This window comes from Tiliqua scincoides, chromosome 1 (genome assembly GCF_035046505.1).
Source record: "Tiliqua scincoides isolate rTilSci1 chromosome 1, rTilSci1.hap2, whole genome shotgun sequence".
NCBI classification, from domain to species: domain Eukaryota; kingdom Metazoa; phylum Chordata; class Lepidosauria; order Squamata; family Scincidae; genus Tiliqua; species Tiliqua scincoides.
The window spans coordinates 73,305,151-73,323,323 of NC_089821.1; the positions used below are offsets into that span (position 1 = coordinate 73,305,151).

An 18,173-nucleotide genomic window follows, 5' to 3' on the forward strand; every position below is an offset into this window, starting at 1 on the left:
AGCAAATCAGGCTTAAATGTGTTCTTGTGAACCACTGCTCACTAATCTAACTTTTGCATACCACCAGAACCCTTTCTGGAATGAAATTGAGCAGGATTGTGAGAAATGATTCCCTGCTGGGTCTCATATGACTGCTTCACTCGGAACCCATTCTTTACCTGGATTGCACACAAGCGGTGCCATCTAACCTATTGAACTCGATGTGCTGTGTGAGGCCAGAGCCTTAAGGTTATTACTCATCCACCCTGTGAACACTAAATAGCCAAATTCAGGACTTCAAACTTGCATTGCCTCTCCTGTGGCAATTTTGGAGTCCCAGAAATTAACAATAATAAGTATTTGTAGAGTGTTTTTTTCAGTGTGCAAAGCGCTGCATGTGTAAGGATTACATTGAGATAATGACAAGGAACCTGTGTAAGATAAGTAGTATTTTCCACATATTGCAGAAGGAGAGCTGAGGCTGAGAAGAAGCAGCTTTGCCTAGCTCACCTCATGAGTTCCTGGCAGAGGGTAGATTCATAATGAGGAAGTCCTGATTCAGATCAGCCTCTTAGCACTATGCTGCTGCAGCTCTTGGAGCTTTATTTCTATCCTGCCACAGGTATGTCATGTGGATCAGTCTTAGTAAGTTGGGGAGAAGCTTTGTAACAATTTTCCGTTATTTTCCACTAGAAATAGGTTTCTAGCCCAGATTCTACATCTTAACTGGGACGTTAAACATCAAAGAAAGCGTTGAGAACCTGTAATAAAAAATCACGATTTCTCTCCACAGGAGATATCATGAATGAGCTGGTAAGGCACTTCCTGATTGAAACCAGCCCCAAAGGGGTGAAACTAAAAGGATGCCCCAATGAGCCAAACTTTGGTAAGTGCGGTTGGTCCCCTCTACTTTGTCATCTACATAACTGCTCTGTCCTATCATGCCCTCTTGTGGAGGCTGTGATAAAAACAACATTTATTTTATCTCTGGACATCTGATGTGAGGGAATGAATACTAAGATGCCAAGATGTGTCTGTAAAACCTAAAGTTCTAGAAGTCAGGAACACTTGAGTAAAAAAGATGCAGCTTTGCTGAACGGGAAAGGCCCAATCTGAGAACTCAAGCTTTCAGGAACTGTAAGCTCAGGGTAATGTATCGCTTGCCATCTTACTATATTCAGTCATGGCATCCTTAATTGACAGTCTCCTTTCCTTGCCATCATGGCAGAGACAGATGGTTCATTCATTTTCCAATTAGCACTAAAGGTTCTAAAGTTCAGGGTGCCCCATAAACAGGAAATGCACCAAATCCAGAAAGCTGCCAACTTTCTTTCTTGCTAACAGATAACATATTTGGCCAATACGGTATCATCATCTGACAGTGTATTTAAGAACTGCCTCTATTATAATGTCCTCACTGAAATGTAATACATTTTACTATCTTGAATGCCTTTACAGCTTTCTCATGGCAGTGATTTCTATGGGAACCATATTAATCACCAGCTTCAAGTGTTTCCTTGCCATTGCCTCCCTGGGCTCTAGTCATCAGAAAGCAGCAACCATGCTACTCCAGTAACATATGAACAAAGTGCTGCTTTGGGGTTATGAAATGGCAGATTTCCTCACGGTTCCCTGTTAAGCAACAGATCCCCATGAATTCCTCTAGGTGTAGAAATGAACAGGCAGGCAGTTATATGACAACAAGCAGCTTGTGGTGGTGGTGGTGATGAAGAAGAAGTCACAAGGGGGACACCAGGAAGCTGGTTGAAGGGCTGAAAACAATGCAGATTGTTGAGTTGCTTCTTGTAGGGTTTGCTGTTATCCGCAGTTTCCAGTACCTGTGGTGGCACCTGGAACGAATCCCCTGTGGGTAAGTGGGATGCTTGCACAATAGAACTATCAGCAGCAGCCTCAAAATCAGCACAAGGCAATAAAATAGCAAAAAGCAGCTGAAGTCATCTACCAAAAGCCTGATGAAATAAAAATACATGCCTTAGTGCAGTGGTTCCCAAACTGGGAGCCATGGAAACCAGCCAGGGGAGCCATGGAATCCTCGTGAAAAACCCACCACCCTACAACAATGTATAGGATTGTAGCCCTAATGGGGAAATGCAGCCAGTGGCCCAGTAGGTCAAGGGAGCTGCCAGGCAAAAGAGTTTGGGAACCACTGGCTTAGTATGTATACTTTTCATTCAGTTGTGAGGGAAAACCAGGGTATGAATTTATTAAATAAATAATAGATATAAGCATAAGCAAGGGTTCCATAAGCCTAAAATACTAGAATATAGCAGTGGAAACTGAGTGACAGCAGTGTTGCACCATCAGTTGTCTTTTGCTTTGAGCATGTTTCCTATTCTCTCCCCAGGTTGCCTGTCAGCTCTGGTGTACCAGCATTCCATCATGCCTCTGGCCTTACCCTGCAAGCTGGTAATCCCTGACCGAGGTAAAAACATTACCACCAAACCATACACATGTGGAAAAGCACAGGTGCAGAGTACATGGAAATAATGACTATATGTGGAATTCTCACACAGGTGGATGCGTATACTTGTGTGATACTCGGCACCCATTTCTGAGGAGTCATCATTATCATTCTAGCTCTGATCCTCATGAGCCAAACAGAACTTTGTCCTAAAAGCTCATCTCTTGAGTTTTAGGTCGAAGTTGGTGTATGTCAGAATGGATGGCACGGGCCTTGAATCAGAAGATTATAAGGGAATCATAATGCATTTTCATAGACGTGACAAGTTTTGTTGGCAACATGTTTCACAGAAAGCTGAATCTTTGATGGATGACTAGCAGCACGCTGTGAGGTTTTGTTTTGTTTTAACTGAGAAACAACCCTGTGGGTGGCTGGGTGGGTGCGTCGTCCTCTGGGAGTTGTGCAGAGAAAAAAACTCAGCCAAAAAGCACTGCCCTTTTGTTCTTATACTGTAAATTCAAGATGATCTTCCCTACTCTAGTTAAATTAACTTGTAATAACTACCACCCACTGTTCTGTTTTCAAACATGAAAATGAATTAGAACTTTTCTCTGTACATAAGAATGCACTGAAAGGTTATTAAGCAAAAAACAGACCAAAAAAAACAACAAAGTCACCCTTTTAACATTCTTTAATGAACGCTTTGATTGTAACTGTAGTAGAGTAACACCGATGTGTTAATTCAGCTAGAATATGTCCTTTTAGAAGAAGTCTTGCTAGTCAGTAACCTCTCTTCCATTTTTTTTTTTAAGATCCTATGGATGAAACAAAAGAGTCAACCTCATCCAGCAACTCCACAACAGACTTGCTCAAGCAGGGAGCAGGTGAGTGAGAAGAATAGAAATAGAAAATTCATTCAGAAGTTTTGGATCCTGCTAACAGAAATTAATTTAAAATATATATTTCAATTTAATTGAATTTGACAGTACACAGAACATGCTCTGTACAGGAAGCCATTGCACTTTTGTTCCTTTATCAAAAGGTTTTATGCAAGTTTCTTGCATCTGGAGCAGTGCAAAGCCAACCATTTTCTACAGGAGAGGAACTTGTGCAAAAATATTAGGGTGTAGGATTATAGTATCCATTTTGCATTTTGCCATTTAGAATTTCAGGTTTAAGTATCTTGTAGATGGATTTAGGTAATTCTAAAACCATTCCTCAATTTTTGAGTGAGATATCTGCTTGGTCAGACCTTAGGACTTTCAGCCAGTGGGAACACCAGATTTTTTTTTGGGGGGGGGGGGCAGGCTTTTACTGAACAGATAATTTGACCTTCTGCAAAGAGGCAATAATATACAACTGCCCCTCCTGCTTGGCGCAGTTGACTTACTGAAATTCAACTTCACATGGTCAGCTAACCAAATGTAAAAACAATAAAACCCAGAAATTTAAGTAGTGCAGGCAAACCCTCCCATCATTCCCTTTACTAAATACTCGTACATACCTGAGAGTGAGTGTGAGATCAGAGAATGAAGCTACTATTCCCTCAGTCAGTTTCAGTTATCATAATTTTTAAAGAGGCAGTACAAATATTTCTCATGTTGGGATTTTCAAGGTAATTTTGAGTATATGCCATTTTAGCTTCAGCACTGACTCTGGAATATAACCCTTGTGCAAAATGATGGGCGACTGTACTGAATGTTGGCTGTCCAATGCAGTCTGCAGTTATTGGATCAGGCCATTATGAGCAAACAGGAAACAGACCGCAGAGGCATTTTTGTTCTTACAGAGCAAGCAGCACCAAGGTTGTGGTTGTGTTCCTTTGTGCCCCTCATGCAATGTGCCTCCCCACTGATTCTGCCGCTTTTGTGTCTTCTAGCCTGCAATGTGCTCTTTATCAACTCGGTGGAGATGGAATCATTAACAGGTCCACAGGCCATCGCTAAAGCTATCACTGAGACCATGGGCGCAGACACCTCACCCTCTGCTACTATTGTCCATTTCAAAGTTTCAACACAAGGAATCACCTTAACAGACAACCAGAGGAAGTAAGAGCAAGGAAGGACCTGGGGGTGGAGCTCCAAGGCTATCTGGGGGCATGGAAAAGGGTTCTGCTCTTTTATACCCACCACTACGTTTGTGAAAGCAGTGAAAAATTGCCAGGGTAATCTATGCCTTACAGGAACAGCTTTTATTAACATAATTGTTCAGAGTTCTCTGTTGACAAAATGGGTAGAAGGATGTTTTGAGAAGCCTCAACAGAACTCCACTGAAAAATACTAGAATAAGGGTGCATTCCTAACCCCTTATGTCAGTGTTTTCCAGCACTGGCATAAGGGCAATGCAGCTCTGAGGTAAGGAAACAAACATTCTCTTACTTTGAGGAGGCCTCCGTGAGTGACACCCAACTGCAGGATGCAGCCCATGTCCCATTTGCACCGCTATGCCAGTGCTGGAAAGCACTGACATACGGGCTTAGGATTGCGCCCTAAATCTCTAGCAAGCAATGTCTGTTGACTGATGTAGAGCCCATGCAACATATTATTTTACTACTCATTTGCCCCTGAGGGGTCAAATCCTGCTTAGTACTCATCAGGACAATGCAGATGACTAGGGCACCCTTCATTATTGTAAATAGCGATGTCGTTTACTCTTGTTTCTATTTCAGGCTGTTCTTTCGACGACATTATCCCATCAACACTGTCACTTTCTGTGATGTGGACCCCAAGGAAAGAAAGTAAGTGACTTTGCTGTTTGTGCATGTGGAAACCCAACCACTTGTGGGCATATATGTCATAGTCAGGGCAGAAGAAGACTGTTTTCCTGTCTTATTTATTTAAAAGATAATTTTCCCATTTTTCACTGAAAGCTTCCAAGGCAACTAATGGTAACAATTTAAAACAGTAAAATTCTTTACATAAATGAGCATTCAAATCAGAAAAAAACCCAATAAAACAGCAAAGGCAGGAGTAAAATGCATCATTGAAACAAATCAGGCAAGTGTCTCTGAGAAGAGTAGATTCTGGGAAGAGTATTGCACAACTGGGACAGTACTAACAAAAGGAACCTATCTATGGTCACCAGCAGCTTCACCTCTGCAAGTGACGGTGGGCACCCCATAGCAAGACTTCTGAGCAGATCTTAAGGAATGGACACATTCATAGGACAGGTTCATATCTATACTGGAATCTTTAATTTATATTGGTTCTAGAGAGCAACGGTGAAGTTAGATGCTACGTAGAATGTGTAACACAGGCTGATGAGTTCTTTGAGGCCTGACACTGGGCTCTGGATCCCGCCCCCACTCCATCCCCTTGCCACACCTTCCCTCCGCCTGCCCCGGAACGCCTCCACCATGCCCTACCTCTTTGCTACCAGGCGCTTCGCACAGAGCATCTGGCGGCAGATCACTGCTTCCAACCAGCACCGTCCCAGCACAGGCTTGCACTGGGCCAGCTCTGGCATTGGGCCAGCAGTAATGCCCGCAAACGTACCTGATGGCATGTTTACGACAGTGCGCACCAGCAGTGAGCTGGCACACTCAATAGAATTGGGCCCTAAGTCCTATTGAACTCGGTGAGAGTTACTTTTGAGTAGATATGCATTGGGCCGATAGTGAGCTGTCATTGGCTGAAGGCATTACCCCTAGTCCCTTCCCCAAAATAATTAAGCTACTGTACAGTTTTGATCTTTAGATGGTTGTGCATTCTGTAACTATTGCTGTTCCTGTGGAAACTAACCAAAGGTGATTCTTCTCTGCTCAGGTGGACAAAATCAGATGGTGGTGGTCCTGCAAAGTAAGTATTGCTCTATCAACATCTGAGTCAAGAACTAAACATCCAAGTCGCCTAAACCTTGTGGTTCAGGAAACACAAGAGAGGCCTATCTATGTCTGACAATTTCATACAAATAAGAAAAGCACAGTGTCAGTTCAAGCAGACTGTACCTCTTGCATTTCTTGGCCATTTGGAACCTTGTACAGAGGCAGACCATTAGTCCATCTAGTTCAGTATTTTCAGCACTGACTGGCAGTGCCTTTTCAGGGTTTCAGGCAGAGTTTTTTTTCTGCTTCATTTGGAGATGCCGGGGACTGAACATGGGACCTTCTGCATGCAAAGCATGTGCTCTGCCACTGATCTACAGTCCCTCTCCAATGATTTGGCCTCACTATTTACAGTTTTCTCCTTTTTTATGCACACACCCCTGCCAGGTGCAGATAACACATTGTGCTTATGATGAAGTGATGTGTAATTCACAAAAGCTTCTCCTGCAATGGATTTGTTGGTCTTTAGGTCTTCACAAGATGTTTGGTAGTCTTGATATAGCACTGGCGCAATGCAATGTGCTGTCCAGCCCTAAATGTAAATCATACCACTGGAAAATAGTTTTTCATTGGAAAACTGTCTCTGAAAGTACAAGCACTTTTGACTAGTTTGAGCCTCTGCTCTCTTGGACCATCTTTCTTGCTTATAGGCCCCACTAAATTTAGGTACTGTTTTTAGCAAGGGGTGTTTTTATTAGAATCTCCAGCTGTCTGAATTTCTCTGTCTCTAATTAGAAATGACAGGACCAGGAGCTAGGTCACATTTTGTTCTCTCTTCCTCTAGTATTTATAACTTTCCTTAAAAGTTATAATTAAAAAACAAAACATGATGTCCTTATTGAGAAAATTAAGTTTTAACATTTAATAGTTAAGTATCCCAAAGATATTGAACTGCACATCCCTTCCACATGACTGTTATCTATTTGTTTGGGCTCCTCATATCTCAGATGTCACTGGTGGAAAGTTGAATGTGTGTATCTGATACAGCAGTACGGTATCAACAGTGATAAGCTTGGTAGATATTGCTGCTTCATAATAGTGGTGCTTTGTGGTGTTCCTCATCTCCTGCATTCCTTATCTCTGTTAATTTTTTTGTCATCTTCCCAGACTCTTTGGCTTTGTGGCCAGGAAGCAGGGCAGCACGACGGACAACGTCTGCCACCTTTTTGCTGAGCTGGACCCCGGTCAGCCTGCTGCCGCCATTGTCAACTTTGTCTCCAGGGTCATGCTCGGCTCCTCTCAGAAGAGATGAATCGATGCCTTCCCCCGGCAGGGGGCTTCTTGCCCTTGAATTTTGAAGAAGGACTTGGAGTCGTTCCGAGAAGGAGTGCAAGGAGGTGCATTGTGAGAGAGGGAAGTGAACCGACTGGGGAAAAGAGGGGGGGAAAAGTCTGAATTGTTGGAAGGCCCAAGCCAACCAAATGTACGTACATAGCAGAAACCAAGGAGCGGACACCGTCGTCTTTCCCTGCCAAGTTCAAGAGGTGGAGACTATTTTGGCTTTGGGATCAGCATGAAATCAGAGAAAACGGCCCCAAAGCACGGATCTTATTAACCTTTGTGGGGTGGGGAGTATATATGTAGTTGCTTGTTTAGAAAATAAGGCAAACAAACAAAACTCATGAATATCTGAGCTGCAGGAATCGCATTGAGAGACATGCCAAACAAATAAGCATTGGAACCCATTTCTGAGCAAAATTGCTCCCGACTCTTCAACTGCTGAATGTATAGGGGGTGTGTGTCTGTGTGTGTGTACATGCTCACATTTGTGTGGTGTGAACATGTTCTGATGTATATCTGTGGAAATCTATAGTGTTAAGGTCATGACTGCTACGTGTTAAGGGTTTATGCAGAATTTCATTCAGTTCCACCTGCATTCTTCTTTTCCTCCAAGAACATAGGCCTCCTTCCCTTCAGCTAGAGAAGAAGCCTCATGGTCAGTTACTAGTAGTGCAAGATCAACTGTGCTGGTGGGAAGTTCTGTTTTTAACAAGTAGGGTCGTGCACACACATCCACAGAGAGAGAGAGAGAGAGAGAGAGAGAGAGAGGTGCATGCATGGGCACACACAGATTTGAGCACACAGTTACACAGCAGGGAGTCTCTCCCTAGCTGATTCCAGAAGCATGCTAGTCAAAACAAAATAGCATCTTCTGGTCTCTATGCAATGAGGTCCATGGCAGATCATTTGAACAGAAAAACATCCCATAACCCCCTCCTCCCATATTAAAATACCAGCACTTTGGAAATGCCATTCCTTTTGTGCAAGGGAAATGGTTGGCAACCTTCAGTCTCGAAAGACTATGGTATAAGCCTACAGCACCTGGTATTCCCAGGCGGTCTCCCATCCAAGTACTAACCAGGCCTGACCCTGCTTAGCTTCCGAGATCAGATGAGATCAGGCATGTTCAGGGTAACAAATGCAGCCTTGTAAAGATGCGTCCCTTCTTCTTTTAGACACATGCACATCATTTTGTATGTTGCATGGAAATTTGTCAGAAGCAAGATGAATGATCTGGTAATAGGGAGGGAGGAATCTTTTTTTTATTTTGAAATTCCTAAGAATTCTTTTTTAAAGTCCTACCTTGGTTTTGGCTTTGACTTTTAGCCATTGTTATTCCAAAACTAGTGGCTCTATTTGAATAATCTGCCTGTCGGAGATTCAGTGTTTGGTATGCCATGAAATTGTTTCATGATTTTGCCTCATTAAGCTTTGCCTTTGCTCCTGGAGGCACCAAGCATCAGATCTTGCACTGACTTGCTAGCCCTAGTGTAGCCCTAGTAAAGGACTGTAGTGTGGTCCTTTATTGATGTTTGCTGTGGAAATGGGGCAGTTCCTCTACTTATGTACCATTTTGTGCAAAGTAACTTCATATCTATTTCCACAGCAAATGAGATAGTCTAGCAGCAGCTGCAGAAGAGCTATGTATTTTTCTGCTGACATCACAGATTAGTCCTTCTATTAGCATGACTTCTGGCATTCCCAATGTGTGCCACAGAATCGATCACCTAGTGGCTCTGGGTATCTTTGTCAAGGAGAAGTTGAACCGTTGGGAGAAATTTGTTTGGCTCGGAGGGATCTTTCTATCATACAGACTTCCTATAGCTTTTTGGGAGTTTATCGCCATCCCCTCAAGCACCTTCAGTTGGCAAAACCCAGAAACAAACTCTTGTGCTGAATGGACAATGAGCTGTTCCCACATGTCAAATCCTATGGGTTTATTATGAATTCTTCAACCTCTACTTAAACTAGAGTCAAGGCCCGTGCTGAAAGCAGGTCACTGTTGGCTTGCTGTGTCAGCTGGTCCAATGGGGATTGGTCAAAGGCTTCCGAAGAGGCAAGCATGCATGGCAACAACGTGAGTCAAAGATAAGGGACATATGGGCTTTCAGTTTTACATTTGCCTTTATCGATAACACTGAGTGGGACTCATAACACTCTCATTGGGTGGGTTGGGCTACGGCCCTCCAACAGGGTTCAAAAGCCTCTGTTAAAAACCATTGATGAAAAGTCATCTCTCCTAAAATGCCATCAAGGTTTCTGGTATAAGAGAAACGCAGACAGTGGGGGGAAGATCTTTAGGGATAGACCATGTGTTGATGAGACACTTCAGAATGAAGTCATGCAGCATTCACTAAAAGTCAAGAGATGAACTCCAAGTCATGCAGCCACCTAAATTCCCCTAGAGAGCATAGCTCTCTCATTGCCTTGATATAATATATGTATGTATGTATGTATGAAATATACTGACAAAATAATGTAAGCTAATCAAAAAATTTTAAAAAGTGAAATTTACACAAAAGTATTTATTTTTTTGCCATATTGCTTTTATCTATCTTTTACCTCCTTCAATATTTGCCGCTCCATCCCCTCCCCCACCCCATGTTATAGATTCTTGTATGTATGACTTAGCGCAAAGTACTTACTTGGTTAGTTAGTGACATGGGCAAGGTTCCAAGAGATCATCCCAGTCCCTCCCCTGCAAAGCAATGTTTTGTATTGTTTTTAACCTTTGTGCCATAGGGACAATGCAAAATGGCATTTCTCAACCCCACCTCATTATAGTAATGTGCCCCAAGCAAGTGAGCATGTCTGGATTTGTAGTTCATTGCTGAGTGATGCAAGGGTTAGCGGAGTGCGTATGTGTGAAAGTGTGTGAAGAGAGACTCATTTTCTGGATATTGTATAAAGTGTGTGTTTTGCATCCAAGGGCTGTTGCTGAGACAGGCACTTGGATAGAGTGGGAGCGTCAGTTTCTGATGTCATTGCCCAGGCTCTGTGTCTCTTCCACACCCAGATGGGATGCTGGAGACTGTGGTAGCTTATTCTTTATGTTGGTTACCAGTATTTCCCTCCTTCTGCAAAATTCAAGTAAGACGATCCCCCTTCCTCACCTACAACTGTCTCACGCTGCCATTAACCAATTAGAGAAACACTGTGTCTATAGATATATAAATATTATAAATATATATATATATATTTTTGAAAGTCTCTATTTTTCAGACTACATTTTTTCACTGCTTTCAAAAACTGCAATTGCCCCCCCTTCAGTGTTTGCTGTCCTGCCACAGAGAGTGATACTGAAACATTATGGTTCATTTTAGTTTTGCCCTTAACAAGAATTAATCTTGATACCAGGCATTCAGTAATCGCATACAAATAGTGCCTGCATCATGGCAGGCACCCTCTCATCAACACAGTACCTGCTTCCAGGTATGACCAACTCACTGCTCCTTTACTAAGTCACTAGCTGAAGATGGAAAGTGTAAGAGACCCCTACCTTGCAGCTCACTTGCTGATCATGGCTTTTTTTAAAGGCAGAGTTAATCACCTTATGTAACCTGTTACTTTTCCAGCTTGCATTCAAGACAAAAGCTGCATTTTAGGAGTAACTGTGTCATCCCAGTTTTACTTATAAGTGAGATCATGTCCTCATCTCTTTTACAGTCAGGGTTTTAATGTACATATGTCGCAGGCCACCCAAAATGGTGCAAGCACTCACAAGGGATAATGAGAGCTCCTCCCAGTCACCAGTTCCTATGTATGTCTTGATTTGGGTCTACAGACTATGAATTTTATTTCTCTTTTCATCTCTTTCTCAACTGGCTATATGCCTCTCTATTGGCCACAGGGCAGGGATGTCAATAACTAGGTTGGAATCTCAGTCAAAACCTCCAATCCATTTTTACAGACTGCCAGCCCAGTCATGATACAAAAAGAATGTGCCTGCATATGGAGGAAGGCAATCAGCTTGTGAACTACTGATGCTACCTTTGCAGCCATAAATTGTTTGATCGTCTCTCTGTCCTCTGTTCATTTATGAGCATATGAAGCTGCCTTATAATGAATCAGGCCATGGTTCAGTCTCACTTATAACAGTCCACTCTGCCTAGCAGCAGGCTCTCCAGGGTTTCAGGCAAAGGGTCCTCCCAGAGCTTCCTGGAGATGCCAGGGATTGAACTTGGGATCTTCTGCATGCAAAGCATGTGCTCTGCAATTTAGTTACAGCCCCTCTCAAGTTCTCTACCTTAGGAGCTGTTGACCCAACGGGTCATTGAACAGGTTCACCTCTTGCCCAAGAGGTGAGCAAGTTCTGCTGGCTGGGTGAGTCATCTTTGGGGTTTTGTTTTGCCTTAGCTACCAGCCATACTCACAGATTCTCTGTTGGCTTAGAGAGGTTTGCCATGACACAGGAGAGATTCTCTGTTCTGGACTCATTGGGTTTGCTGTCTGCTGACCTCCAAATGTTGAGGAGTTTTTATGATCTCCAGATACACTGTTACCCTTTGGTTTTTGTCTTTCTTTGAAAAAGCATGAGCAAATATTATTCCACTGAAAACAGCCTCATTTCTGAGGCCTGGGATTGATGCCTCATGTAGTTGTATCCCATATATGCGATGTAGTAATGATTCTACTCTTCAGTAGAAAGTATTGTATTTTATACACGTGCACACACCAATATCCTCCTCCATGCACAAAGAACTGCATAATCTTGCCAAAGATACCTGTTTGAAATGCACTTTCCTCTTCCTGTTGGTTGTACATTTATTGTCTGTGCCTCTTCCCTTTTCCCTTTTTTTTTTTGCATTGTTTTTGTTTTAAATGGTGATTTGTATTGTTTGGTTTTTCTCTAACCAATTTGTGAAACTCTAACCATGCTTCAACAGGTGGGTGGATGAGGTTAATTCATTTTATATATAACTTGATATTCCAGAAAAGCTACTAAGCAGTGAAACAGCCAAAGTGCAACATTTTCATAAGAGAGAATGGAGCAAAGCCATTCAAACACCCTCAGATTCCTCAGGCCTTAATCCTTATTCTTATAAAAACTGCAGGTACCTTTAGTATCCGCCCCCCCCCAAGTTACTGATGATCTCATAATCTTAAATAAGTGACCATTTTTATTCAACTCTCTCCCCAGCTCCTCTGAGAGAAATCTTTAAGGAAGCAGCATTAGAGACAGGGCTGTCCTTTTCAGTTCAACATTACTTGCATGCACTGGTAAAGGAGATTGTCATTACAATCCTATGCATGTCTTCTCAGAAGTAAGTTCCATGAAGTTCAGTGGCGCTTACACCCAGGTAAGTGCGCATAGGATTGCAGCCTTAATGTTCTTCTGATGCAGAGGTTCATTTGATGTGCCATGCAAAATAATTTTGAGGATTAATGGCCTACTGTATCTCCACATTATGGTGGCTATAGTATTACTCTCCATGAGGCTAACATGTGGTAGTTGTTGCCTTACACAGACATTGCACCTTATACAGACATTGACTAGGGGTCTTAAGGTCATGTCCACTGCCATACAAGACCCAGACATCAACCTTCAAAATGGGCTGTTTCATAGCTGGGTACAATAACAGAAACATGACAAAGAAGCAGAATCAATATGTAGCTATAAACTTGACGGTAATTACTGTTATCTTTTTACGATCTCTGATTTAGTAATCCATTCAGGGCCAACTCAAAATAGGCTGATTTGGGCTGTGTGTATATTCAGGAAATATTTGGCTAAATGACAGTTGGGTAATAAGTGAGCAGAAAAATGTTTGTGGCTAAATCTCAGAGCAAAATTTATGCTCACTTTGTTGTGCATTTTTGGAATATGTAATGCACAAATGTAGCCTGGAGTAATTGGCCTGTGGTCAGCTGCCTTGTAACAGTTACCATGCCAAAAACAATCCCATGTAAAAGATCATTCTTTGTCCATCTTGATTAAGAGCCATTGCTGGAGGTACTTTCGATGCATAAGACTGAGCTTTTTTGAACATAATTCTAGCGCTAGCTTTTATGCCATTTCAAGAAAAGTATAAAAATTAATCAGGCATTATTAAAGCTACTGGGTGCTTCTGGCATTGTGGTGCCTTGAGTAATGTTATGAATGAGCCTAGGGCTAGATAGTGTTGTCTACTATCGATTAAAATATGTGCTTAGAATTATTTCTCATTGTTACACCTGTCTGGCTCCAGCTGCCCTCTGGAGCGACAGATAAAAATGTTTCCTTCACACTGGAAAATAGTCCTCAACCAGAAGCAGGAACTCAACTGTACCACTTGTTCTCAGGAAGAGTTGCGGAACAGCCTATCCTAGTTTGTTTAAAACAATCTACAAAACAAAACCTTGCAGATAAATCATCCATAAAATATTTCATGTACTGCTTCCCTTTCCATCTTAATACACATTTGCAAAAGATAAGAGACTCCTGTTGTTTTTTTCATCTTTAAAATAAGTTATATAACTTTGCTGCTCTGATTGACACGAAAAGATTAGTTGAAATTAGAGTAGTGGGGAACATCACTGAATGAGTTTACACACAGGCAGAGTTATGGGCTCCCAGACTTACATAAGGACATAATGGCTTCTGTCATGCAAGACAATGGAAACAAAAGCCTCTTTCCATTGCAACCCCTTGTAAAGTTTTCACTTATTATAAAAGCAGTGGCTTCATTCTTTGTCATCATATAAAGCATTTTGAGCTGTTCACTGACACCATCATCCACATTAGAAGGCCTTATTCTACTTGGTTCCTTATTCACCCAGTGCCCCATTAATGGGACAACACAGCCACAAGGCTGCTGTGAACCACTGTTAACCAAATCTGTCATAAGTCAGTGCAATTCAATCAACATGAAACAACTACAGAAAAGGAGTGTATATATGTATAATGTTGTCTTAAAAAAACAACATTGAATGTATAGAATCCATCCCACAGATCTCTGCATTGGCAAAGATTAAGCTTTGCAGAAGGAAGAGTTGCATTCTACTCCTTTACACATTCCTTAGAAGCAAGTCCCACTGAAATCTTTGGGTTGTACAAACCCCAAACTGGGGTACTGGTTTCTGTTGCAAGAAGGGACCCTTGCAGTGAGTAGCAGAAAACTGTTTACTCTGAAGCAATCCCATTGATTTTCAGGGACCATGCTGTGCTTCTTCTGGAGAACCTCCACTAGAGATCGGTAGGATTGTGGCCAAGTACAAGGTGTTTAAATTAAAGGCAAACCTAACTATGTTTACATGGAAGGGAATCTTGTTGATTTTGGTGGGATTTACTTCCAAGACAGTCTGCTTAGGACTGCAACCAAAGTCTTGGAAAATTTAAAAAATAAAAATTGTTGGCCAATAATATAAACAGTGCAGACTTCAAAAATTACTAACTGTTACTCTGTTTGCTGTTTTGTAACTGCCATTTTTGTTGTTGTTTTGGGAATGTTACAGATTTATTTGCTTATCAGTATTAATGACTGTTTGAAGCAAATCTTTGTTTTTCCTTCTTGCATCTCTAGTTTTTTTAAGGCACACACATGCAAGCGTGTTCACTCGCACATACACAAAGAAGAGCAAGAGTGGGGGGAAATCCAGAATTAACGCTCTTTCTATGTATTTATATAGATGGAATTCTCCTTTATATTTTGTATCTTTGTGCCCATAACTTCTGTCACTTATGTAAGAGATGACTCTGCATCACTCATGGTTCATGCGTGAATGGACCATGCACACTCAAGCTTTCCCTACCTTTGTACAGCTATCTTGACTCATCGCAGATCCTTGTATGGCTTTATAAATGATAAGATTTTAAACAAGATCAATTATATGAAATATACTGTTGCTTGAAATGCCCAGCTTGGTGTCTGGATTGCTGGAATTGTATCTCGAAATTTAAGGGAGTGAAGGAATAAAGACTCTCTACTTTTTGCACAGGGAACTCATGATGGTGGCTGTATTCACTCCCCTATCCCCTTGAACTCTCACATTCCCTATTTTGCACACCGGGATGCATCGCCTAGGAAGCATCAGGATTGCCACCACATTCTACCCAAAGAGAAATGTGAAGGTATCTGCCTGGGCAAAATACCTAAAGGATTCAGAAGGAGGCCTAAAGAGTTTCAATAAATCCAAAGGCAGTTTTCAGAGGGATATCTCACATCTCTAGGTTGTCACTGCCTTTCACCAAAGCAAATGCACACCTTTCCCTGGAGCAGCCTACCCTCTGACATGAGGACAGTATGAGGTGCAAAGAGGAAAGAGGTATTTTATTTCCTTGGATGCAACATGTTCATGTTCCTTGCATGATTGAGACCAGAACCACTGGAGGCAATGCCTTCTGTGGGTGCTACCTTCCCTACAGGTTGGTCTTGCCAGATCTCCCAGTGCTTGCTCATGTGCTCCAACTTATGAGAATTTGTTTGTACTAAATCAGAAGTTCAGCATGGCCAGACCTCAAAAATGGGGGAAGATGGTGCTGTGGGCACCTGAAGAAGACAGATTGGGAAAAGCCTATGGCATGAGAAGCAGAGTGTCCAAAGAAGTACTGGAAGCTGGATTTCACGTATTAGAAATACCCAACTACACTGGGCTGTAGATCATTACTACTGGTAAAATACATTTGTATATTTAACATTTCAAATTAAAAAGAAATATGAATTGTGAGCTCCGTAGGAGCCTGATCCACAGGAACTGGCAGTAGTGGTGCCACAAGCCCCAACATCAATGCTGGGCAAAGTTACGCTCCATAACTATACCTCGTATAACTCTATGATTGGTCATGTGATAAAGGCTGTATTAGAGGCCCATCCTAATACATATCTCCAATGCTTGTAATACGCAGTGGGAAAGACCTAGTGTTGGGTGGTGATTGCACACAATTGCTTTTCCAGATTCCATGCGCTTCCTGCTGCATAAGTTGCTAGAGTATTGGTACAGTCTTTCTGAGGTACTACAATTCCAAATATGATAGCACTACCCTAACTTGCACTGGAATGGTCAGCAGGCCCTGTCCCATATCCAGCATGAGTTTGGGGCTGAAAGCAGCTCAGTCCAGGGCAAAGGAAATAATTTCCCCTTACCCCAGGGAGAACCACTGCCACCCCAATGGATCTACTTAGATCTGCACCATCTAAAGAGGTGGTGCAGATCTGGGCTGCCCGGGAATGGGGATAGGATCTGGCATAAGATCCAGCAGAAGTGCCAAATCTTGGCCCCGCTCTCCCATCAACCACCCACAGGCCTACTCTTGCCCTGCCCTAAAACACCTCCCCCCCACACCCCAGGCCCCCATGCCGACCGAGCTCAGCCGGCACAGACTTAACCCTGTGCCACAAACGCTGAATCTGGCCTCCGTGGGCCGGCGCAGCTGACTTCAGAGGAGACAGAAACATGCTTTATGGCACATTTCCAGCCGTCCCGCACCAGTGCAACAGACTTGCGCCAGCCCATCACAGTGTTAGGATTGTGGTCTGAGAGAATTATACCCAACAGACAGCAATTGGCGGATCCAGTACAGGTGTGCCAACAAACAGCAACTTCAGTGAAACCAAACTCAAAATTTTAAATGGTGCTGTATAGGAAAATGGATGCAACCAAGAAAAACCTCATGATGTGCTAGTAACAACTTCTTCAATCTGAGTATCACATTGTGACTTTTCATTGTGTGGCCTAAAAGGAAAAGAAATGCTTGGGAATTAAATTTTCTTCATCACATTGGAAGCAGAAGGCAATGGTTTAACATGGCTGAAGATCCTGGGGGTCATCGTGGGTCATTTTGCAGACTACGTGTCAAAATTTGTGGGGCAACATTTATTGTATTTTCAAAGGGCAAACATACACATTACAAAAAACATGACAGGATTGTGCTCTGCATTTCCGCACACGTCTGCCAGTGATGTGAAGCAGGCTAGGGAAACACAGTGATGTCTCTGTATGGGACAAGTTGTGTTATGTATTACAGAACAAGGATGAGAATGCAACACAAGAGCTCTGTTATAGTGGTAGCCGTGCATGCTACCAAATGGTGACCAAAGAAAATTTTCAACTGTGTGCATTTGTATTTGACGTCTGCTCAGGGACAACTCTGATCCTGTTGTTTCAACAAGCAAGCAAAATGATGGTTTCACACCATCCCAGATTAAATAGTTAGACCCATCTATTACAGATGGCTTGCCCAGCACTCCCCTAACGAGTTTACAACTGAGTTGGGATTTGAATTGAGAAAATACTTTTCAGGCTCATAAAGCTAGGTGGGTCCCAATGGAGTGTCCTGGTGCTAAAAGATTTGGGAACCACTGTGCCAAACCATCCAGTTGTTCAAGATGCTTTCTGTGAGGTAGCCATGCATCCTGAAAGGACGGTTGAAAGGTCTGGGAAGCAGCCAGTTGACAGTGAAATACCGCAAGCTACAAGTTCTGGTTTCCCTTGACAATCTGTGTTCTCTGATTCTGGCTAACTATCATGGCTTACTGCAGGTTTTGATCTGGCTGGACCCATCGTTCAGATGATTTGATATCTCTTTTCAGAATGAAAGAGAAATGGCAAATCAAAGGAGATATCTGTGTGCCAAGTCTGTAAACCAATTGAATGTGTTTGTTAGGTATCCCAGTTCCTTTCCAATATTCCTCAAAGGCTTCTTATCATAATGTTGTTTATCAGCTTCTTGTCCTGCATTGTCTGGGCTTT

General features: G+C 42.4%; 1 protein-coding gene and 1 pseudogene across 1 annotated transcript in view; one reads left to right on the forward strand and one right to left on the reverse strand.

Annotated features, from left to right (window-relative positions):
- Positions 1-15,426, forward strand: part of TNS1 (tensin 1) — a 365,505-nt gene extending 350,079 nt beyond the window's left edge. The window contains exons 26-32 of the mRNA XM_066611663.1: positions 773-865; positions 2,345-2,422; positions 3,214-3,285; positions 4,281-4,449; positions 5,070-5,138; positions 6,166-6,198; positions 7,332-15,426. Of these exons, the coding sequence (XP_066467760.1) occupies positions 773-865; positions 2,345-2,422; positions 3,214-3,285; positions 4,281-4,449; positions 5,070-5,138; positions 6,166-6,198; positions 7,332-7,476 (659 nt within the window). The 3' untranslated portion in view covers positions 7,477-15,426. The remainder of the gene's footprint in view (positions 1-772; positions 866-2,344; positions 2,423-3,213; positions 3,286-4,280; positions 4,450-5,069; positions 5,139-6,165; positions 6,199-7,331) is intronic.
- Positions 8,535-8,651, reverse strand: LOC136638189 (5S ribosomal RNA; annotated as a pseudogene).
- Positions 15,427-18,173: the final 2,747 nt, after the last annotated feature.